Source organism: Aspergillus luchuensis, chromosome 1 (assembly GCF_016861625.1).
Source record: "Aspergillus luchuensis IFO 4308 DNA, chromosome 1, nearly complete sequence".
Classification (NCBI taxonomy): Eukaryota; Fungi; Ascomycota; class Eurotiomycetes; order Eurotiales; family Aspergillaceae; genus Aspergillus; species Aspergillus luchuensis.
This window is the reverse complement of record NC_054849.1, coordinates 5,895,775-5,917,302: the sequence shown is the minus strand read 5'-3', so window position 1 is coordinate 5,917,302 and position 21,528 is coordinate 5,895,775. Positions and strand designations below refer to the sequence as shown.

General features: G+C 50.5%; 10 protein-coding genes across 10 annotated transcripts; 5 read left to right on the top strand and 5 right to left on the bottom strand.

Moving 5' to 3' along the window:
- Nucleotides 1-168: 168 nt before the first annotated feature.
- AKAW2_12003S (uncharacterized protein) lies at nt 169-1,492 on the bottom strand (the record flags this gene model as incomplete). The annotated part of the gene is made up of 4 exons (XM_041684551.1): nt 169-316; nt 385-477; nt 525-1,036; nt 1,091-1,492. 4 exons carry the CDS (start codon nt 1,490-1,492, stop codon nt 169-171), a joined length of 1,155 nt encoding a protein of 384 aa, XP_041538723.1.
- Nucleotides 1,493-1,905: 413 nt separating this feature from the next.
- On the top strand, nt 1,906-2,339 carry AKAW2_12002A (uncharacterized protein; the record flags this gene model as incomplete). The annotated part of the gene is made up of 2 exons (XM_041684550.1): nt 1,906-2,205; nt 2,259-2,339. 2 exons carry the CDS (start codon nt 1,906-1,908, stop codon nt 2,337-2,339), a joined length of 381 nt encoding a protein of 126 aa, XP_041538722.1.
- Nucleotides 2,340-2,745: 406 nt separating this feature from the next.
- On the bottom strand, nt 2,746-3,309 carry AKAW2_12001S (cupin domain-containing protein; the record flags this gene model as incomplete). The annotated part of the gene is made up of 1 exon (XM_041684549.1): nt 2,746-3,309. The coding sequence occupies one exon, from the start codon at nt 3,307-3,309 to the stop codon at nt 2,746-2,748; it is 564 nt and encodes a 187-aa protein (XP_041538721.1).
- A 269-nt stretch (nt 3,310-3,578) lies between these two features.
- Nucleotides 3,579-5,430, bottom strand: AKAW2_12000S (CocE/NonD family hydrolase; the record flags this gene model as incomplete). The annotated part of the gene is made up of 2 exons (XM_041684548.1): nt 3,579-3,693; nt 3,743-5,430. 2 exons carry the CDS (start codon nt 5,428-5,430, stop codon nt 3,579-3,581), a joined length of 1,803 nt encoding a protein of 600 aa, XP_041538720.1.
- A 419-nt stretch (nt 5,431-5,849) lies between these two features.
- On the top strand, nt 5,850-8,153 carry AKAW2_11999A (putative salicylate hydroxylase; the record flags this gene model as incomplete). Its single annotated transcript, XM_041684544.1, has 5 exons — nt 5,850-5,966; nt 6,033-6,158; nt 6,213-6,287; nt 6,337-7,171; nt 7,219-8,153. 5 exons carry the CDS (start codon nt 5,850-5,852, stop codon nt 8,151-8,153), a joined length of 2,088 nt encoding a protein of 695 aa, XP_041538719.1.
- Nucleotides 8,154-8,502: 349 nt separating this feature from the next.
- On the bottom strand, nt 8,503-8,999 carry AKAW2_11998S (putative quinol monooxygenase; the record flags this gene model as incomplete). Its single annotated transcript, XM_041684543.1, has 3 exons — nt 8,503-8,646; nt 8,711-8,738; nt 8,815-8,999. The coding sequence occupies 3 exons, from the start codon at nt 8,997-8,999 to the stop codon at nt 8,503-8,505; spliced, it is 357 nt and encodes a 118-aa protein (XP_041538718.1).
- Nucleotides 9,000-11,855: 2,856 nt separating this feature from the next.
- ddiA (putative DNA damage-inducible v-SNARE binding protein Ddi1) lies at nt 11,856-13,288 on the top strand (the record flags this gene model as incomplete). The annotated part of the gene is made up of 3 exons (XM_041684542.1): nt 11,856-11,857; nt 11,941-12,554; nt 12,609-13,288. Coding segments are annotated over 3 exons (1,296 nt in total).
- A 1,054-nt stretch (nt 13,289-14,342) lies between these two features.
- AKAW2_11996S (EXPERA domain-containing protein) lies at nt 14,343-15,137 on the bottom strand (the record flags this gene model as incomplete). The annotated part of the gene is made up of 4 exons (XM_041684541.1): nt 14,343-14,413; nt 14,486-14,638; nt 14,747-14,941; nt 15,044-15,137. The coding sequence occupies 4 exons, from the start codon at nt 15,135-15,137 to the stop codon at nt 14,343-14,345; spliced, it is 513 nt and encodes a 170-aa protein (XP_041538716.1).
- A 3,102-nt stretch (nt 15,138-18,239) lies between these two features.
- On the top strand, nt 18,240-18,623 carry AKAW2_11995A (uncharacterized protein; the record flags this gene model as incomplete). The annotated part of the gene is made up of 1 exon (XM_041684540.1): nt 18,240-18,623. The coding sequence occupies one exon, from the start codon at nt 18,240-18,242 to the stop codon at nt 18,621-18,623; it is 384 nt and encodes a 127-aa protein (XP_041538715.1).
- Nucleotides 18,624-19,468: 845 nt separating this feature from the next.
- Nucleotides 19,469-20,728, top strand: AKAW2_11994A (TauD/TfdA dioxygenase family protein; the record flags this gene model as incomplete). The annotated part of the gene is made up of 3 exons (XM_041684539.1): nt 19,469-20,151; nt 20,216-20,550; nt 20,616-20,728. 3 exons carry the CDS (start codon nt 19,469-19,471, stop codon nt 20,726-20,728), a joined length of 1,131 nt encoding a protein of 376 aa, XP_041538714.1.
- Nucleotides 20,729-21,528: the final 800 nt, after the last annotated feature.

Genomic DNA, 21,528 nt, shown 5'->3' with positions numbered 1-21,528 from the left:
ACTTGGATGCGTAGCTGCTCACTATGTCTCGAACCAGAGCGGTGTTGCTGGTCTCCGTTACGAACTGGGGTCGGGGGACCTGCAGGGATAGTACTGAATAGCGAGTTTCGCGCGAGGGTTTTTGGTTGATGGGGAATGCGGGGCCGACTGTTCTTGTTAGTGATTTCTCTAGAGGGCTGGGAAGGGAGTGGGAAGCTTACTGAGCATGTCGACGGGAACGTGGTTGATATAAGAGGTGTAGGAGTCGATAAATTGAGTTAGGTATTTGGCTGCTGCTGGGGCGGAGAAGGCGTATGTTGCTGCTAGGGTGCCCATGCTAGATTTCTGTTAGCTGATTTTCTTTAGTAAGGGGGTGGGGGGTTTCAGGGCAACTGGGCGACATACGATGTGCTGAAATCAATAGCATCGTCCAGGCTAGTCACCGGATGCAGAACGAGCACTTTCTCGGATACCTTCTTTTGCAGAAGAGATGATTTTCTACACTGTCAGCATGCTACTTCAATGGGTGGGGGTATAGAGCTTACCGGTCGTGTACTTCAACTACACCCCATTCAGATCCAGATACTATCACCCGTGCGCTGGCGTCTTTATACGCCGCATCGAGCAACGAAGCGCCCGAACTCGATCGTCGCGGATTGACGGCCGTCTGACGAGCGTCTCCATTTTGACCGGCTAGATACTTCGATGATCGCTGGATGATAGCTTCCACGAACTCCTTCATAGCGAACTCCTGTACGAGTACAACGTCAGGCGAGTAAGTGGAGCGACCGCCAAAAGCGAATCGCGCGGACACCAGCGCATCCGCTGCAGCGGAGATGTGGGCTGTGCGGTCGACGATGGCGACGGTTCTGGCCGAAGTGGGCGAAGAAAGGCTGTTGGAAGAAGGAGTAATAGAGTCACTTTGTGCAATTAAATGCGTTTTGTTGAGGAATGTGGTATCTGGTCTCTCCTCGCTGATAGCGAATGTATCCGCGTCCAGGGTCTGAGGCAGGATCTTCTTGAGCACACCCGGTACGGCCATTGTAGTTTTCGTCAACTATCAAAAGCGGAATCAGCATTGAGCCATAGTACTTGACCATGTTGAACCCACCTCAAGAATTACGCAGTTCCCGGCCGCAATGGCAGCACTCAGCGCCGCGACAACAGAGAAAAACATAGTATGTGAAGAAGGCACAATATAGACAATCCCGACTCCGCGCTTCCCATCATAATTATCCTTGCCATTGGCAACACGATACTCCTCCTCCAGGTCTTTTTTCAAGTCCAGCGAAGCATAGTGTGTGCGAATCTCCTTAAAGGCAAGGCAGATCTCGGCGCGAACCTCCTCCGACGAATTTCCCGAATCGGCAGCGATCGCATCTTTGATCTGCTCGATATTCTGTACAACTCTGGACTGTAGACGATGAAATTGATTCTGACGATATCTGATATTCAAACAGCGACCGTCTATCTCAGCAGCGACAATGCGCTGGAAAGGTTGTGTTGCGACCATTGTGTGTTGGTAGTAAGCGTGCTTGGTGGCACTCCGTTACACCAAGGTCTGGATACTAAATGGATATAGTAGCAGGGGTAAAGCCGACGATCACGTCACACCGTCAAACACGCGATGTGGACACAGCTTATTCCTCGGCAGTATGGCCCCAGCTAGTGATCCGATCATGCGGACAGTGGAAGAGTGTGCGGGGGAAATATGGGGGAAAGATGGAGGGAGGCGTTGGGTTGAGTCTGGGCGTTCGGGATGTGGAGGAGGCAAGGGATGGATGGGATGAACAGCACATCCCTTTTGTTATGCAGGTCAGTTCAGTGCACACTATCCACCGCTAGTCAAGAGGAACATCATCTGTTCTAACTTGCTGTTATTGTCTGTGAAAGTGCCTGTTACACACTCAAGATATTATCTCCATCATGTCGTCTACAACTACAACTACTACTACAACTACATCTAGGGCTGTTGACGCCAGCACGCTTTCCATTCTCTCCGACTATGAGATCCACCACACCGGCTCAGAGACCCAGCCTCAGCCCCGGGTTCCTCGTGATGCTGTCCCTGTATCCCAGCCTGCGGACTGGCCTTCGCACTATAGACGTATCCCTTCATATCGACCTGTGAATCGGAACTTGAGCTACGAAGAGCGATCGGCTGGGACGAGTCCCGTGGAGTATATGTTTATCCAGACCATGTTGCATGGGGTGTGGTTGAATGCAGTGAGTATCTATGCTAAATCTTTTCAAAATGGATAATTCTGATATATGTGCAGTCTGTTGCGCGTCTCTGGCGCTTTACTGGGGGAAGGATCAACGATAAGATCTTCCATTATGAGGTTGGAGGAGAGTGGTGATTTAGTATAGATTATGTCTGATTTAAATCCAGTTATGCGTTCTATTAACATATACCAAATGTATTGTACTACCTATACGCCATACAAATAGTTTGAATTCTACAAATATCAAGTTACATTTCAAAGCAACTACCTTCTTACCCCTTAGTAAATGTACCACGTGAACAGTAACGATATAGTACCAGATCAGCATATGATTTACGATAATATATCAAAAACCCAGCATGCTATCAGAAAGATCGCGCTCACAGATCCCATAATATATCTAGATTCTCAAGCTCTTATGTATCTGCATGACAGCTATAGACATCCTTCCATTCCATCTAGCACTTAACACCCTATATCAACCTCACCCCCTATCCCCTCTCATCCTCCTCCCATTCCACAACCCTAGAAAAAGAGAAGTCTAAGTACTATCCCTAACCTGAATCCCGCCCAAATCCTCCTTCAACCCCTCCCCCAACCCCTTCGCCGGCAACAGCACATACAACATCCTGGCCCAGCTCCCCTCCCCATTCTCCCCATCAGGGGTAACATTCCTCCAAGCATGATTCGTACCTCTCTGGACCGCCACATCCCCCCTCTTCAACAACCTCGTCTCCCCCGAATCCAGCACCAACTCAACCTCCCCCTCCAACACAACCCCATAATCCACCGACACCGTGCGATGCATCGGACTCAGTGCATGCGGCGGCATATCCACAATGCGACACACCGAGCCCGTGGAGATGGTGATTCCCGGGGGGTTGGTCAGGTAGGAGGCGTAGGCGGGGATGTCGGCCTCGTCGGCGAGATTTGCGGGGAAGGAGTCGGTGGTGTAGGCCAGGGAGAATTGCGCGTTGGCGGAATCTTGGATTTGTTGCACCGGCATGGTTTCTGAGAGGGTGGTGGAGAAGATGGCTTTGTTGGTGGTGGGGTCGTGGGTGGTTATGTAGCGGGAGAGGGGGCGGATGTTTTTGGTGACGGTCATTTTGGCGGTGTTGGTTTGGGTGGTAATGGGTTGCAGTGTAGAAGGTTTGATTGGAATGTAATGAGGAGTTCTTTGTTTGGTTTGATGTTGGTATACTGCTTTGGATGGGATGTTGTTTGCTATATAATGCTGTGTCTATACTATAGTATACCGATGAGGATGCATCGGGACCACATCCCGATGAAGTTATGAAGGTGGTTCAATCGGTTATTCGGCTCTTGCATGACAGAACGAAATTCAATTTCCAATTATCTCATCTAAGCTATGATCTACTTCCTGCGGAGTTCCTCCAGCCAGCCCCGTGGGGGAATAATCGGCAAAGTAACATAGTTATCTCCGTGGCCGAAGTTGATATGGTTGAGCCCGTGGAATCGCTCCGGGGATCTGTCTCTGTCAGCAACGTGGTCCTTAGTAAAACCTGGGAGAAACTTACCGGTCTACAGGAGAATTGTGCTGGAATATTCCACATCCTTGTGTATCGCCAGATGCGACCTCCAGGATAATCTTTCCTCCCTTCTCGACGACTACGTTGGTCGGCCACACCTCCACATCGACCGGGTAGACTTCTCCCGGAATGACCGGGAGCACGTCCGTGGAGTAGTAGTTGCGATGAGGGAGCCAGGGACGGTGGCGAGGATGCTCGGGGTCCGTCTTGCGCAGACTGACACGCAGCCAGCCCTTGCAGAGAGGCACTGGGTCTCCAGCTGTGCCGGTGTAGAACACCTCCTTGCCCTCGGGCGAGATGTACCGCAGCGTGACGAAAAGGTCGATATCTTGCGGAGTGGGAGAGCCTGGCTGGGGGCTCATCGACACATTGAGATGCGCGACAATGTGTCCGGTAATTTCTGTCTCGCTCTCAAATGGCGGAGTGGTGAACTGCACCAGCTGCGGGTTCTCCAAATTTCCGAGAGCAGGGTAAGTGATTTTGACCGGGCGCTCTTGCGGAGCTGTGGTTACCAGCTCTTGCTTGGAGGTCAGATAGTATCGCGTGTATTGGGTGCGGGCGATGGGCCATTCATTTTCAGTCCGGCGAGGGAATTGCTTCTCTGCTTCAGCATTGTTGAATCCGACGTCTCCTTTGCGGAGAACCAAATCAACCTTCGGGGCTGTTCCAGTGGACCATCCCTCGCGATCCTCGCCCTTGAGGAAGGCATCTAAGAAGCTGCGCTGGACTTCCACTTCTTCCGAATAGTAGAAAGGCAGGTCATGGCGACCGGTGATGAAGCGCAGATACTTCAACTCGCTGCCTGCTTGGGTCCAGCCCTCCACATTCCCCCGCAAGTGCAGCAGAATGCCACCCCAGTTGGCCACAGACAGAAGAGGCACCTGAATGTCGGACATAGTGTACTCCTTACTAGCATAGTAAATATCATCGCGGAATCGGTTGTTGACATTGTCGATCGTCTGGTCCTGACGGTTCGCTTCCAATTCCTCCTCGGGAAGATCACCCTCGATGGTATCAGGACCCCAGTTACGGGCAGCACGACCAGGCCGACCGTACTGGTTAGAGACGACCTGGCGGTCCCACCAGAATTTGATGAAGGCGTTCGAAAGGATACCTCCGTGGCGACAACGATCACGGTAGTAGTCGGACATGCCCTCCCACGGGATAATACACGACAGCCCCTTGGGTTGCCGCGCACTGACTCTCCATTGACTTCCAGCATAGTAACTAATTCCGAGCAGTCCTACTTTGCCAGTGGACCATGGCTGTTCGGCTGCCCATTCGACCACATCAAAGAAAGCCTCACTCGTTTCACGGGACATGGTGTCCAGCTTTCCGCGAGATTGGCCAGTGCCTCGCTCATCCGCCCGAACAACAGCATAGCCATGCTTAGTCCAGAAGGCAGGGTCGGGAGTCTCCCAGGCTGAATGGGCAGAGTGATGCTCAGGGTTGACTTCGCTGTATGACTTCGGATGGAAGTCCGAGTATGGAATATCTTTGCCGTAGGGGCCGTAAGTGACTAGCACGGGGGCCTTTTCCAGCTCCTTGGGCCGGTAGACGTTGCATCGGACAAGACCCGATTTATCCTTCAAAGCAATGGTGACATTTTGCTCGAAGATGTAGGGGAAGGATGTATCATCCCGGGTAGTGATGTCTTCGCGGATGGGATTCGGCATGATGGTTAATACTGTCCCTTACCAAGAAGAATAGTGGAACAATAGCGAGGAAATAAAACCGGTGTATAAAAACCGAAGTCAAATAAAATGGGTGGATAAATAGGTCATCGTATCTACCCCTCACGGTGTTTTGCGCCATTTCAACGGTTCCCTTGCATCCGCTCCGAACGTGGAGCCGAAGTGGTTGAGCCGAGGATTGAGATCACGACTCCAGACCCCGAAATCCGTCCGGCATTAACGGTGGACACACATGACTCATCCTGGCAATTTGTGGGGGTGAAAGAGATCATGGGGTTGTCTTGAAAGATATAATTGTGTAGTATGTCATGGCAACACTCCGCTCTTGAATGGCGAAATAACCAGTGTGTCCCCAGTTTGCAACCTTTAGCCAAACGTGATACACTGCCCTATCTGCAACAATGGGGAGCATTGACCCACGCACCGCCCAAGGAGGCCTTCACATTCTTATTGCCGGCGCTGGTATTGGAGGCCTGGCCACTGCCATCGCTCTCAGGCAACAAGGTCACCGTGTTGAGGTCAGTTACTCTTGCATCCGAACTTCAGGGTGTAGACAAGAAGTTGAGACTAAAACTTGGACGCAGTTGTTTGAACGCTCCCGCTTTGCAAACGAAATTGGGGCAGCCATTCATCTTACTCCCAATGCAAACTCTGCGTTACTTAGATTGGGGATCGACGGCACCAAGTTTGGGGCTGTAGAAACTGAGCAGGTACCCGCTGCCATGCTTGCTCGCTAACCGAAATACCATCTCTGACCTTGCCAGTTACGCATATATACTCCTGGTGGAGAGCCTCTAGGTATAATCAACAACAAAGCGCATGCAGACAAATGGAGACACGTAAGTTGACTTCTCCTGTTTGGCATTCAATCGTCATAACGCTTGATAGAAATGGACACTTGTTCACCGAGCCCATCTTCACGAAGCTCTGAAAGTTGCCTCTCAGGCTCCTGAGCCCGGCATACCAGCTCAGCTGCACACTTCGAGCAAGATTGTAGACATTGACCCAAAGAATGCCACGGTGACTCTTGAAAACGGGGGGACTTTCAAGGGTGATGTCCTTATCGGAGCAGACGGTGTCCACTCTCTTGCGAGATCCAAATTGCCTTTCGCGAAGGACATTAAACCTTTCAGCTCTGGCAATAACGCGTTCCGCTTCCTTATAAAGCGCCGAGATGCTCTGGAAGATCCCGAGACCCGTTCACTTGCTGAGGTATACGGTTCAGTGGACATGTGGGATTCTGATGAGAAGCGTGTGGTCATATACCCTTGTGCCAACAATGAGTTGCTGAACTTTGTTTGCATCCACCCCGACACAATGAGCACCATCAACACATCCTCTGACTGGAACCAAGAAGCTAGCAAGGAGGCGCTTCTTGAAGTTTTCAAGGATTTCAATCCCCAAGTTCTCAAGATGCTAGCCAAGGCTGATCCTTACACCTTAAGGGTGTGGCCTTTGTTGGACATGGAAACTCTTCCCACCTGGGTTGATGACCGGCTTGCAATCATCGGAGATGCAGCACATCCATTCTTGCCATATCGTGCATCTGGAGGAGCGATGGCCATTGAGGATGGTATTTCCCTGGCTGTCATGCTGTCCCGGGATGTGACCCGCGAGGAGATACCAGAACGGTTGAAGCTGTATGAGAAGGCTCGTCACACTCGAGCCAGCACTGTGCAGCAGATGACACGAGAGTCTTCCAAGCCGCAATCGATGGAGACGAGTGAGTATCAGCACATGAGTTTATCTTACCTAGCTTACATTCCACAGTGGAAGCAATGACCGACTATATTTACGGCCATGACGAATTCGACCACTCCACGCAGGTGCTGCGTAAGCACCTCTGGAGCAAACTCCCGGCCAAATACTGGCGACAGCCCATTGTCTTCGGCCCCATGCCCGGCCCCAGACAAGACTGGTGGGGCAGGAACCGCGTTCAGAAGTCGCTCAAGTCAACATTCCAGACGGCGTCAATCCGATTCAAAACCAGTCGGACGCTGCTGCAAAACCTACTTCCCAATGAGAGGTATTCCTTCACCGACCCAAGCACTGTGGCCTATGCCAGCTTCTCGCAAACGAGACTTCACGGTATGGACTGGCTCGGCGGCGGCGGCTACCGTCACCTAGGCCTTTACATCGAGGGCGTGCAGTATAAGAAAACAGACGGCGAAGTGGTCAAAGGGCTGTACCTGCCCATTCTCTTCGAAAGTCTGACTGATCCGATCGTGAGTGGCCGCGAAGAGCTCGGCATGCCCAAGCTGTACACTGCCATCGAGGCACACGAGCGGACCAATTCCTATCATCTCACGACTAGCTGGGAAGGCGCTGTGTGGGGTCACTTCCATTTAGAAGACCTGGAGGACCAAGATTTCAGCATGAATCCTCCTCAGAACGTTGGTAAGGGTGATTTGATCTATCGCTACATGCCGCAAGTTGGACGCGCAAACAAGGGACAGCCTGAGGCTGAGTACCCCGTGCTTGTGCCACAAGAGGAGGAGCAAAAGAACATTCCGTCGAGAATCACTCGGCTCCGGACGACCAAGAATGCCCGTTTTGAGATTGATGCACTCAGCTGGGAAGCATTGCCAACGCTGCATCATGTCATTTCACGGCTAGCTGAAATCCCTGTGGATGAGATTGTTTCGGCTAAGGTGGTTGAAGGTGAGGGGGTGGCCGATGTGTCATGCGCAAGACGTATCGAGTAAGAACTGGGCCACGTTAGAAGGAAAGTACGGCTGGTCGGATCCGTCATTGTCAGCATTGCTGTACCTGTATGTTTTGATAGCAGATCCAGATTAGATCAATTCACCTGTTTTGAACGATGTGACCTAGCTAGGGATCATGTGATTCCAGTTCTGTGTTCTATACCGTGTTACAACTACAACTACAAGTACAAGCTAGCGTTCAACTGCTGCGAACACTCTCGAGCTTCATACCTTATGGACCAGGTTCAACTAGTATAAACTTATATAACTTGAGTACACATGTTTCTATGTCTCGTTCAGTGTCAAGAACACTCCGCGTTATCTCTCGTTCTTGTTATGGACCTTAATTCTAATCTACCAACCCTCCATTCGTCTTTTTCACCATCGTAAACGGTGTCCCCACTCTCTTCAACAACTTAGCCTCTCTAGGCTTTATAAATAGTGGCTCCGTTGCAGCGAAGTAATCACGATAATACGGCTTCACCAATTGGACCTAATTCAGCACCGGTCAGTTCAGCTCCCGGTCACGAAGGCTGGAAAACAAAGTTAACACTCACCCCCATAAGCCATTCCTTTGACGCGGACCTGTATGCAGATGGGAGTTTAGCATCAAATTACGAGCAAGCCAACAACCAGAAACCAGGAATGGAACAGGACAGACCAATTCTCTACCCAAGAGATAGTCCCTGGGGAATCAAGCGACTGGTATAATTCGAAGAAAGTACATTCGGGCTCAGCAATGACAGCCTTGTAGGCGGGTTCGAAAGCGGCCCAGAACTTCGGCACGTCCTCGGGTTTAAGGTGGACTGTTACTTGCAGGGAGATGGATTCAGATGAGTCGGACATGGCGAAGTTATCTGGTTTATCGACAACTTCGGTCGAAGGCAAAGAGCTATGGATGATTGGTGGGCTGATTTGGGATGTGATGAAGGCAATTGATAGCAGAACAAGTTCTTTGAAGACAGTCGAGGAGGGGTGGTGGCGGGGTTATCGGAGATTAGTTAGCATCTGCCATAAGCGGCCAACTGTAAGCACTAATTAGCACTGAATTGACAGGGGTTATACTTGGTGCCTCTCAGTGGCTATCTTTGATAAGCCGTGTCGAGGCTGAAAAGCCCAGCCGTATTGTGACCGGACATTGGTGACATCAGTGCAAAACTGATGAGATTAGATGGATTCTATGAAGCTTCTTGAGTACCCTTGAGATCTTCAGTACCAGGCCATTTCTGGAAAGAGGCGGCGCCTGTTAGTTAAGTGGTGCACGTGAGCTCAGATGAAGCCAGAATGCTAACGAGAATATTGTTGATTGTATATAACAGCAAGTGCCATCACTGCCGGACACAACAATGTCTTCAGTCATAGGCAACAGCTAGCCATGACGAGGATATATCATATTAACCTAGATATATGGTAATGATCGCACAAACGAATAAGGCTTCAATATTTCCTCGTCTGGAGGTTCGTGATGACAAAGTGTCCAACTGGATCAGCACATGATGACAGGATACTACTTTCATGGACACTATATTTCGTCCGTGAAGTATACTGTGTATGCGTAATCAGTCTAAGTAACAGTGGGTCTCGATCGACAAAAGTATTACTTTTGGCATCGATCGTCCGACTGTCTCTGTATCATGTTTAGCTCCATATCCTCATATAATTCAGGATGAGGTGAGCGATGTTGATGAAAAGCTTGTTCTAGGGACCAGATGATAACAGTACTAGTACTAATAAACTTTTCTCATACACCATCGATTTTGTGTGTTGATATATCCCAGGGCCACCTCGCATATACGTATACATTGCTATTTACTATTAGTAGTGTGCGAGCCGATATATGCACAGAATCATATAAGACTAGTACCGTCGTAGCTATGTAACACACTATCACTAGCATGTATGAAACCAAGCTTAATTGCCCATAATTTGAAACTTCGAGTCGAAGGTCTCAGAAGCACAATCAAGTAACTATACCTAGCAGCTTGACAACACCCATACTCACGTCAGGAAAGTGCATCAGCCAATTAGCATGAACCAAGTATCGATTCGACTCAGGCAGAACTGTGCACTACCAGTGTGGCGCTGTCCGCTATGCTAAGCACTAAATTGCACAAGTTGTAGTCTTGATGGATGAAAGGCCCGGCCGTCTCACTAGCAATATAGTGGACCACTTAGTCTATGGATCATCCGGAACGATACGTGTGTCCCGGTCATGACTATACCTCTTGGCAAGGTGTTGTAAATTGTGTTGGTGGCCCCTATGGCCTCGCAACAAAGCCGCTCGGTTGAAGTACAGTATGCAATATACGCATGAACTGCATAGAATCTAAAGTCAGTGGTTCGAGCACTGAGGCGTCTCTGCAATAGCTCGCAGGCGTGCAGACCTTGTCTGCCTGATGTCACCGGGGTCGCAAGGATGAGTTCAAGGGCCTAATCCCGGAATGACTTCGAGCCTTGGGGCCACTAGTCTCGTATTGTCCCCAGCAGTAAGCAGCTAGGTGGCAATCACGGGCATGGATTATTTTCGAGCTAAGAGTGGTAGTAGGAGCGGGCACCTAGATGACTGGACAATGAATAGCTAGCGAGCACCGTGGGGTCATTATGTCTCGAGCTAGAGAAGCGCGGATATATTCGGGAATGGAAGAGTCCTTTTGTGTGATGAGTGTTCCATGACTGTTGGAGGATGTCCGGTGGCTGCACCTCGTGGCATCAGGCCGCAATGGGAAGCAGGTATGGCATCTGGGGGAAGAATGTGGGCATGCACACAGGACATGCATGTGGTGTTCTTATCGTAGTGCTATGAGTGGTAAAAGATGCTGCTTAAGAGTTCAGTGTCCTGCGTGAATTCGTGGAGCAAATATCATCGAACCGCGGGGATGCTGCTGCTCAACAGATTGGAGGGTTGGTGAGACCACCCGAGTTGTGGATTGACGGATCTTTGCTGGATGGATGGTCAGGGGCCCAGAAAGGCCTAGAACGCGACCGTAGCTTGGAAGCATTTGAAGGAAGAAGAGCTTTACCTGTACGATGGTTGTCTTTGAGATAATGTGCTGTGCATTGAAAATTGAAGAGAGGAGGGAGAAACCCGACATAGCACAGCCAACATGCGAATGCCCTTTACCATGGAACCCAGTAAAGGGGAAGAAAGCAGGATGGATGGTGACAGGAAGTTTACTATAGTATTGAGTGTCGCGGCGGATGACGCATGACTGGCTGCCTACCGAATCAGGCGGCCCGCTGTGAAGGGGCTCCGCCCGCTGCTGCACTTCACCAGGAACCGTAACCTCACCTCCTCCCGCCTTTGCTCGTCCTACACTTGCATCTCTTTCTCCTACTACTACTACTACTCCGTTGCCTTCTGGCTTCCTCCATCTCCAGGATACCCTGTCGTCTCGCTTCGACCGTCTCCTGTCTCGTCTGGAGCCCAGTCCTCTCACCTTTCTCTCCCCCTCTCTGCGCCACTTCCCCCCCTCCTCCCTCGCCCGCTCGCGTCGATCGCTTCGCTGGTGTGACTGTATTTATAATTCGCCCCGTCGGCCACCTAAGGCTGTCCGAACAAAGACCCTGATCTACTTGCTGTCAATAGACTCGATAGAAACTTGCTCCAGAGCTGGCCAGGGCTTGCATTTGCTGGTTTCCCCGACCTGATTTGACCCTCTCCGAGTCTGGGAGAGCTTCCCCGCACTAGAGCTGCACAGCATCATGTATGTCGTGGAGAAACACATCACTAGGAATAATGAGAAACCAAGTGAATATGTAGCTAACCGAAGACTCTCACAATATCCAGGCGCATTACCGTGAGCGTGATTCGTCCGGATCAGGCCGACGCCGACATCTTCTCTCTGGAAGTCGGTGGGGACATGACCGTCGAGCTCCTCAAAGCCATCGTTGAAAGCGAAACCTCCATCCCTCCTCCCTCCCAACGTATTCTCTACAACAATCAACTACTCGCCGATGATGCTCGCACCCTCGAACAGGTTGGCATTGGTGAGGGCGACATGATAGGTGTTCAGGTTACGCTGCGGAGACCCCAGGCCCCTCCACGGAGTATCGGGGGCCCCAGCTCTGCAGCTGCCCAACAAAACCTGCAGCGAAGACAGGCAATGACACCAGATCCCGAGACGATTCGTCTACATATTCTCGGTAATCCGCAAGTGCGCGAGGCTGTTCGACGGCAGAATCCGGAACTGGCGGAGGTGGCCAACGATGCACAGCGCTTCCGTGATGTCCTTCAACGACAACAACAGCGCGAGGCTCAGGCCGCAGCAGAGAAGGAGGCTCGAATTGCCATGCTGAATGCTGATCCGTTCAACCCCGAGAATCAACGCGAGATCGAGGAGATTATCCGTCAAAACGCGGTAACGGAAAACCTCCACAATGCCATGGAACACCACCCAGAGTGTAAGTGGGCGAAACATTTTCCGTGTCGACCTTATTGCTGACATGAAAGCACAGCATTTGGTCGCGTAACCATGCTGTATATCCCTGTCGAGGTCAATGGCCATAGACTCAACGCATTCGTCGATTCCGGCGCACAGGTCACCATCATGTCACCCGAATGTGCGACCGCGTGCAACATCATGCGACTCGTCGACCAGCGATATGGAGGGATCGCAAAGGGCGTTGGTACGGCTAACATTATCGGTCGGGTGCATTCAGCACAAATCAAGATTGGAAGCATGTTTCTTCCATGCTCCTTCACAGTTATGGAGGGAAAGCACATTGATCTACTCCTAGGCTTGGACATGTTGAGGAGACACCAAGCCTGCATTGACCTCAAACGAGGTGCACTCATCATTCAAGACCAAGCGGTCCCGTTCTTGGGAGAGGCAGACATTCCCAAGCACCTCCAGGAGGAATTCGAGGATGAGCCCATGATCAAGGGAGCCGATGGCGCCGAAGTCGGCGCCCGGACAGGTGCGGTCACGCATCAGGCCAGCCGCAGCCAAGCAGCAGCTGGTGGCCCCAACATGGCCTCTGCGGCATCCTCTTCCCGCCCAGCCCCGCCGCAGTCACGCTGGCCGGCGGACTCCATCGCGAAGATCACCGAACTAGGCTTTACGCGAGAAGAAGCCATGCGAGCTTTAGACGCAGCCAACGGAGACCTAGATGGAGCCATTGGATTTCTGATATGACGCAGGTGATGTCACCGCTTTGGAATCCTTCAACTTTTGGCAAACTTGGTGCCGGGTGAGCAGTCCCGGGAACTTTCGTACCGCTGTAATATGATCTATCATCAACAACAGCGAGACCTGTGCGCAAATTGTGCGATGGCGCTCTATTCCCTACCCATGTCTCTATTTCACTTCCCTTGTAACAATGAAGCCTACGGACGTAACTATTATTGCATTCTTCTGGTGATCCTACACACTCCCATGGTCCCCGCACGGAACTCTAAACCTAGCAAGCAAGATAGACACCATCAACAGCCACCCAAATCTTAATAAGGATATTTTGGAGGCCATCATTCCATACTATCAGCCAGCCCCTGTGGCAAACAATCACAATCCCTGCTTTGGCCCCCCCAAATCCGCAAGCCTCATCTTCTCACATCGGGCTTCATCCCGACCTATATCATGCAGCTGCAGGATTAAGAGCGATCGGGTCGGTGTAGCGGGTCCTGCTGCCACATTTACACTTTTTTCACACAGTAAGTACTATCTAGTGGGAATGCATTCCTACCTGTACAATGTACCGAGCACAGATCACAGACCCAAAGAGACATTTTGGTTTTGCAGCCCACCGCAACTAACTTAGCGAGTTGGCATGTATGCCTTACGCTTTCAGAGTTCATACACCTCCCCCCGGCACTAAGTCCAGCACGATAAGGCAGGTTGATGTCCTTGCATGACTAGGCTCATGCAACTTCCTAGGCCTAGAACCCAATGACTGGTCTAGTTTATTGGTCTGCGAAACATTTCCGTCCAGTCTACACCTCTACTGCTACAAAGTACACCTGTAGGAAAGTACTGTGTACAGTAAGTACACTTTCCAGCTTTGCAGACGCATGCAGGCCTGAGTTCAGATCTGCCATTCCTTTGCTTTATTTTTTCATTTTCTTTTACGTGATCTATGGATTATCGTCCCAGCACATACACCCCCTGCATTGGATACTGTATGCATACATGCCCTCCACTGGAATAGGAAAGGGGGAATATTGGGGTTTTGGGGACTGATTACTGTTGTGACTTACTCCTTCTTGGACTTGACTAGGAGTCTTGTCCGAAGTCTAAAGAACATATCCAGTGCCATGAATGCACCTATCAGAGATTAATTAGCAGCCGTCCAACTCAGCTTACATATGTCCAGGTGCATGCAGTATCTTAACTTACCAAGAGCAACATAAGGCCCATATAGCATGCTGATGTTCTGCTTTTGGGCTACAGAGCGATCTGCCCAACTCCAGACCTCGACCAGACAGACTGTGGAGGTGAGGAAGGCCTGAAGACCAAAAATGAGGAGGTGGAGGGGGACAAGAGGGTCATCTGTCATGTATCCACCCCGTTAGCTCCAAGTTCCAGTTAGGGAGATACCGAGCGTTTATGATGTAACGGTAGGTATAGTTGTGGATGATAGTAGGTGTAGATCCGCACCTCTCTTCAGGCCGCCAAGTGCCCAGACGCTTACGGGCACATGGTAGAACAGCTCCATAAGTATGAAGAAGTAAAACCAGGGGGCGGGTGGCTCCTCGAAGAACTTGTCATGGTACGTATCAATGTAGAACTGTCGGAGGGTGTGGGAAAGGTTGGATTGGAGGGCGGTGGGGAGGATCGGGGCTGCGTCGACCACTAGGAAGATTGATTGATTGATAGCGAGTTAGTGGGTTTCGGGACTACGTAAACGAGTGTGTATATCAGTGGGAAGGGGGGGGCAACTTTAGACCGACTTACGAAAAATGATGGGGACATGGATAGCAAAGAAGGAGAAGTAGATCAAGTCGCGTTTCCGGCTCCACAAGGAGGCGGGAGCAGTCGGAGAAGCCATTCTGGGTTTCGGGATTGCGTAAAGGAGAAGGTGTCTCCGGTTATCTAGAAACGTAGGGCGTAGGATGTAGATAGGTCGGGTCCCTTTCGTCCGGCCGAGAAGTTTCGTTTGACAGCTAAGTGGTAAGCTAGTAGAGTCTAGCTGGAGGATGTGGAAGAAAAGGATCTGATATGTGCGAAGAAGAAAAAGAAGAAGAGGAAAGAGTGAGAAAGCGGGTCAGCTGACCGTCACGGGTTCTCCGAGAAGAGGAAAAAAAACACAAACGAAGCAAACGGAAAAAGCAACTACCAGGAGAAAAGCAAATAAAGAAAGAAACCATCGAGAAAAAAAAAAATCCCCGCCGTTCGCCAGACCCGATCGGCTGGAAAAGACAGTCCGAGAACCTACCCTAATACTCACTACTTTGGCAGAATGTTTGCTTTTTCCAAAACTGCACGCGTCCCAGGAGTCCCCTAAACATAGCTTAAGCTTAGCCGTGTGGATCGCAGTCCAGCTATCGCTCAATCAACAATCATGGCTGCTCGGGTAAGGTGAGTTAAACCCACTGTCAACCATCAACCAGCCGTGGTGACCCAACGGTTTAACGAGCTCAAAAAGTATGAAATATTGAAAAAACTAAAAACAACAAAATTGTTTCTTTCGCCCATCCACAGGCTTGCTTTTTTAGCAGAACTCATCGGCCTTGCATATGGTGTTGAATAATATATCGATATATTCTTCTTCGATCTTATCGTTGTGTGAGACATCCTAGTGCCATGTCCACCCTGGTAGCTGGTCCAGCTCCGCCCTCAAGCCATCAGTCATAGATTCATGGTGATCTCTCATTCCAGGGCGGCCCGATAAACTGGGCGTCTTCACCGCAATTCTCAAACCCTGCCTTCAGCTTACTCGTTGTGACCTCCGACTCCCGGCAAAGCTTGTGGTGCAAAAGTCCTCTACTGGAGCCCAGGATCCCTTAGTTGTGGCGCCTGCCCCTCCCCCTTCCCTTGGGGCTGATCTTTTGCCTCTGGACTCCTGCTTGGCCCCGGAATCGGCCTTGACTCAATTTTACGCATCAAAACAAAAGTACTGCAAGGATTCGAGCAGCTGGTATCCGCCACCTGCACGCTGATCCCACCATGTCTCTCAATAATAGCATGCATTCTGCAGACAAAGCAACCTGATCCAGGAAATGTCCTCGAACGTCAAAATGTACCTGGGTCCCCTATCTCATGATTTGGCTCGGTCCTCTTAGAACATCGTTGTGTGGGCGGACGACGGGAAGCTTACGCTTAGCGCCACACTTTGCACCACCGTCCGTCAGTCCATTGTCGCATAGTGTTTCGCACAGAGTGGGCTAGTCTCCAAGGCTCCAACAGCCGGAAATGCGTCGCCCGACTCCCAGGGTAGACACTAGTCACTAAGTACGTACCTTGGAGGTCACAGCGACCCTTTCCCCGGAACTTGGGGCCAAATTTGACCGCCGGTGCTATCTAGTTGCTGTATCTCGCAAGAACACCCTGCGAATAGTCGCCAGCCTCAACCAGTAGTTGACTATCCACATCCACCGTACCCACAGGCACCAAACTTGGGAATCCTTTGACATTCCTTGTACCCCATGCACCAGTTGGGATAATATTTCGTAAGAGATAGCTCATGGACAACGAATCACTGACGTGACACCTTCAACGGGCATCAATCGACAAAGTACATACTTCTTTCCTAGGCTGTCTCGAATGGTAGCAGGAAGAGACTAACTTGGATAGGTAGTAGATATGATCAATGAAAGACAAAGCACTCAGGCCCTACGACGGAAACACGGATGACACGAAATAAAACTTGGTTCCAATTGCAATTCGACCCCTCCAGACTCGGAAGCTCTGAGCTTGAAGGTTGCTCAAACGCGGACATGATGTGGCTTGAACAACTGGGCGGACACAGTCGTACATTATGATCAGACCAATTCTCCTGCATCCTTCCTTCGAGGCTTCTGTGGGCCTTCGACGCCATCTGGGAAATGTTCTAGATAGTTTGGATGACCTTCCGCGGCCCATCTCTACCGATTATGGAACATTAACGTGGCTCGGTGGAGAAACCCGATAGTCCACGGACATTGAACCGCATTCCCGAAATGAAAGCCAACGTCACAACTCGCGCGAGAGGCTCCGTTGGCCCTGCGCGTGAGAAGATCGGCCAGGCCTGTCTGTTCCACCCTGGTTCAAATTGGACTTGATGCGAAGGATGGATGGATACTGTGAGCAAGTTTTTCGCCCGTTGGGTGGAAGCCCAAACCGGGTCTATGTGTGACCCTTTTGGCTTACACGGGTGCTCACTCCTTCCGCAAGTGAGCTAAAAAAAAAATCTTAATCATTTCTGTTGAGAAGGAAATTTTTGACACCAGTGTTGTTTGCTTCCCTGAATAGGCAGCATGGATACGCAAAGGCGTCACTAAAACCGAGAGAGAGAGAGAAAGAGCGAACACATCAAATTTTCGGGGAAGCTACAGTGGGTATGCGCTGAGTCGTTTTTGTGCCTCCTCGGCATTGTGGCCCCAAAATAAACTGGAGCCAGGAAGTCGGCACTATTTTTGTTCGATTGAGTTGACGCGATCGATCACCACCAGGATACTGCGAGAAAGAGAGCAGGCATTATCCCAAACAAAAATTTAACTGTGGAAAAAGAAAATTTGAGAAAAAGAAATAATGAAAAAAATAATAATTAAATAAAAGAAAAAAGAAAAAGAAAAAAGCAAACAATTCAACAATCAAAAGGGAAAAAAAACAAATTAACATTTTCTCGTTCTTTGGAACAAACAGCAGTGGAACAACAAATTACTCTAACCCCCTTCACAATGTTGTACTGAGTACGCATGCGCCCTCTTGACATGAGATAAACGGTTTCCACCAACCAAACATTAGCAGAGGGGCTGCAATATTCCTGGATTATTGGCAATGGCTACCTGTGGCAGAGCGCATACAGGCTACAGTAGTACAAAGCAGCCGCGGCCTCGAAGCCGGGAGTTTTACCATCGTCCTTCTGTCGAGCGATGCAAGGACTAATGCAAGATAGCTACCGTAGCTGCTGCTGCTGCTGCTGCTGCTACTGCTGCTACTGCTGAAAGTAATGGTACTCCTTCCCACTACTGCACAGGACAAATTCCGCGATCTAGTGCCGTCTACCCTAGAAGGAACAGACTCAAACTTAATGATATTGGCCCAACGTGCCGGCCGCATGGCTCCACCTCTGCCTTCTTTGCAGGCCCTCTGGCTGCTTATCGTTCATCCGGGTTCGCTAGATCAGAGCGGTGAAACCACACCAGAACCACATCGAATGGAACAATTTACAGTTGAGAGCCAGTCCCCCGGAACACGCCGGGTCCAGGGAGAAGACAGTGCCTTCCCATCGAAGTATCGGCAGGTCCAATCGCTATCGCTTCTGCGGTCGGTCAGGCTTAGCTCCGAGAAGACAATCGTCGTTGCCATGCCGGACAACCCTCTGCTGCTGTAAGCCCTTTGTCGTCCGATGCGGGAAGGAAGCTATACTCTTGGAGTGGGCGCGCCGATGCCCCATTCTTTATTATTCATTGGACCTTGACCGCTTCTCCCAATTCCGTCGTGCATCTCTTTGCTCGTCTCGGTCCCTGTTCCGAACGGCCTGCCTCTTCCCTTTCTGGCCTCTTCGTCACTCTGTATGCTCTTTTCCCCTTCACCTTTTCCAGACACTGCTTGTGCCATGCTGGCTCCTGAGTGGTTCATTCCTTTGCCGCCGCCCCCTCACCCCCCTACGATGACCGCTGTTCTCATCTGTCGAGACCCGTCCGGCACCGACTTTGTACCCCTGTCGTCATGGCTTCGAGACGACCTTTTTTTTGTGCCCGCCTTGAGTAGTAGTAGCAGCAGTAGTAATCGGGCGTATCTACCAGCCCAAGCTTTCCCGGTCCGGAAAATTGAAAGGGATAATCCCTGGTCTAACTCTTTCTAAGCGAACCTCCGGTGGATGCATTGCCATTGGCGCTGCTGCGGCCATATCATCCACACTTGGCCGTGTTTACTGCTTGTGCAATCCCTTTATCGCCATATCGAGCCGGTGGAGGTTGTATCTGATCAGATATATATTCATCTCTCGTCCACCCTCGACTGAACTTTCTTCTCTTCCCCATCCATCTCCAGAGACTTCAATTGACCTTGATTTCTCGGGTTCTATCCTTTTCCTTTTCCCTCCTACTAGCTCACTTTCATCTTTCTTGACGTCGACGTCCCGCTTAACCTCTTTGTGGCCTTGAGCAACACTACATCACGTACATACTTCCTTCGCACAAGAGCACACACCAGTCAACGCGCACATCCGCAATCATGCCGTCCTCTGCGCCTGTCCTACGGCCCAAGAAGGCCCTTCCCATCAATGCCCATAAGGAGGAGGAGCCGATCAGCTACGACATCAATATCCCTTACGTGGATGTCACCAAGGAGTCTCACTTACGCACCAGATACCCCGAATACCTTCCCACGTGGGACAAAGTGTGGTTCGATCCTCTTCCTCCTTTTGAGTATCAGGATCCTGCCCTTCGCGTGAAGGATAAGTCCAAGCGCAATCTTCTGACACCCGGCACAAAGGTGACGGAGATCCAACCGCGCATTGGTAGCATCGTGGAAGGCGTTCAGCTCAACCAGCTCTCGGATGCCCAGAAAGATGAGCTCGCCCTTTTGGTTGCCGAACGCAAGGTGGTAGCTTTCCCGGACCAGGATCTCATTGACGATGGCCCTGAGGCACAAGAGGCTTTCATGCGTCACTTTGGCAAGCCCAATTATCAGCCCGTCTCTGGCTCAATGCGCGGGCACCCAGGCTTCCATATCATCCATCGCGATGGCAACCGCGAGGAAATCACTCGCTTCCTCTCGCAGCGCACTACTACGACGCTCTGGCACCAGGATGTCAGCTACGAGATCCAGCCCCCGGGCTATGTGATGCTTGGGCTGCTGGAGGGACCTGAAGTAGGTGGTGATACTGTTTTCTCAGCGACCGATATGGCATACAAGTAAGTATCATCCTCAAGCGCAACGAATCAGCGCCGGGCAGGTAGATTCTAATGCATGAATTAGGCGTCTTTCTCCAACTCTCACCTCCTGGTTGGACACGCTGCGCGCAACCCACTCATCGGCAAAAATGATCCAGCATGCACGTCTGACTGGGAGCCTGGTACGCAAAGAAGCCGTCGACACCGTCCACCCGCTTGTGCGCGTCCACCCAGTCACCGGCGAGAAATGCCTTTTTGTGAACGGCGAGTTCATCACCAAGATTCAAGGTCTGAAGGAGCCTGAGCAGCGCTGGTTGCTGGACTTCCTCATGCAGCATATCATCACTGGGCACGACTTTCAGGCGCGAGTGAGGTGGCAGCCTCGGACCATTGTGATTTTCGACAATCGCTGCACAACGCGTGAGTTCCTTGTTACCTACCAAAGATAAGCACCCAAAAGCAATACTGACGGATATTTGCAATAGATTCCGCCATTGTCGACTACCTCGATGATGATAACGGCGCCAAACTCCGTCATATCTTCCGTCTGTGCGCATTGGGCGAAAAGCCCATCCCTGTATACGACCAATTCGAGTAAATCCCGACGGCCTCCGCCACCTGTTCGAGGAGCTCTATCCTTGTTCTCAGCACCTCTTAGTTCTCACGGAAGGTCAAGGGTGCTGGACGCCACCGCGATGCCTTGCCAGCAATAACGTTCCATGCAGCAGGCTCGGAAGATGTTTCCCCGCTACCCCTCAGAATTTGGGATCCTTGGCGCGTCGCATGTGCCTGATCCTCCCTCCTCCTCATCCTTTCCTCTTTCATCCATCCTCTTCCCGTTTTTCTGCCTGGATTTTTTGCTTGGCTGCTTGATTTTGATTGATACCTCGGCCTGGTTCATTAGACTGTTTAATGTGGTTTTTTTTATTCCCGCTTTTAGTGACCTTATTTTGTGCCCTGTTTAGGCTTCTATGCTCTAGAACTAGTGGGGCCAAACTTTCTTTTTTTCTTTCTTCTTTATTTTTCTTTCATCTAAAATTTTCGTGTCCGAAAGCAATGTTTTTTTATTCGCTGTTATTTGTTTTGAATTTGTTAGCCCGATAGACTTCACTTCTTTTCTTCTCTACCAGAATTATTTATTATCATATTTACGCGTCAAAAATATCAAAATAAATTAATTATCAAAATAAAAACAATCTTACGACTAATGAACGCGTAGTTGGTAGGTAGTTGAACCAAAACTCAAAAGGTTACTAAATGATGTTCGGATGTACCCTGTACACACACCACTTTCACACGCATCATTATATATTATTGTATGCAGCCTCATCATCGAACACACTCACCCCACCCAAACACCAACACCCGAGAAGCGGGGACCAAACACTTTTCACAGTA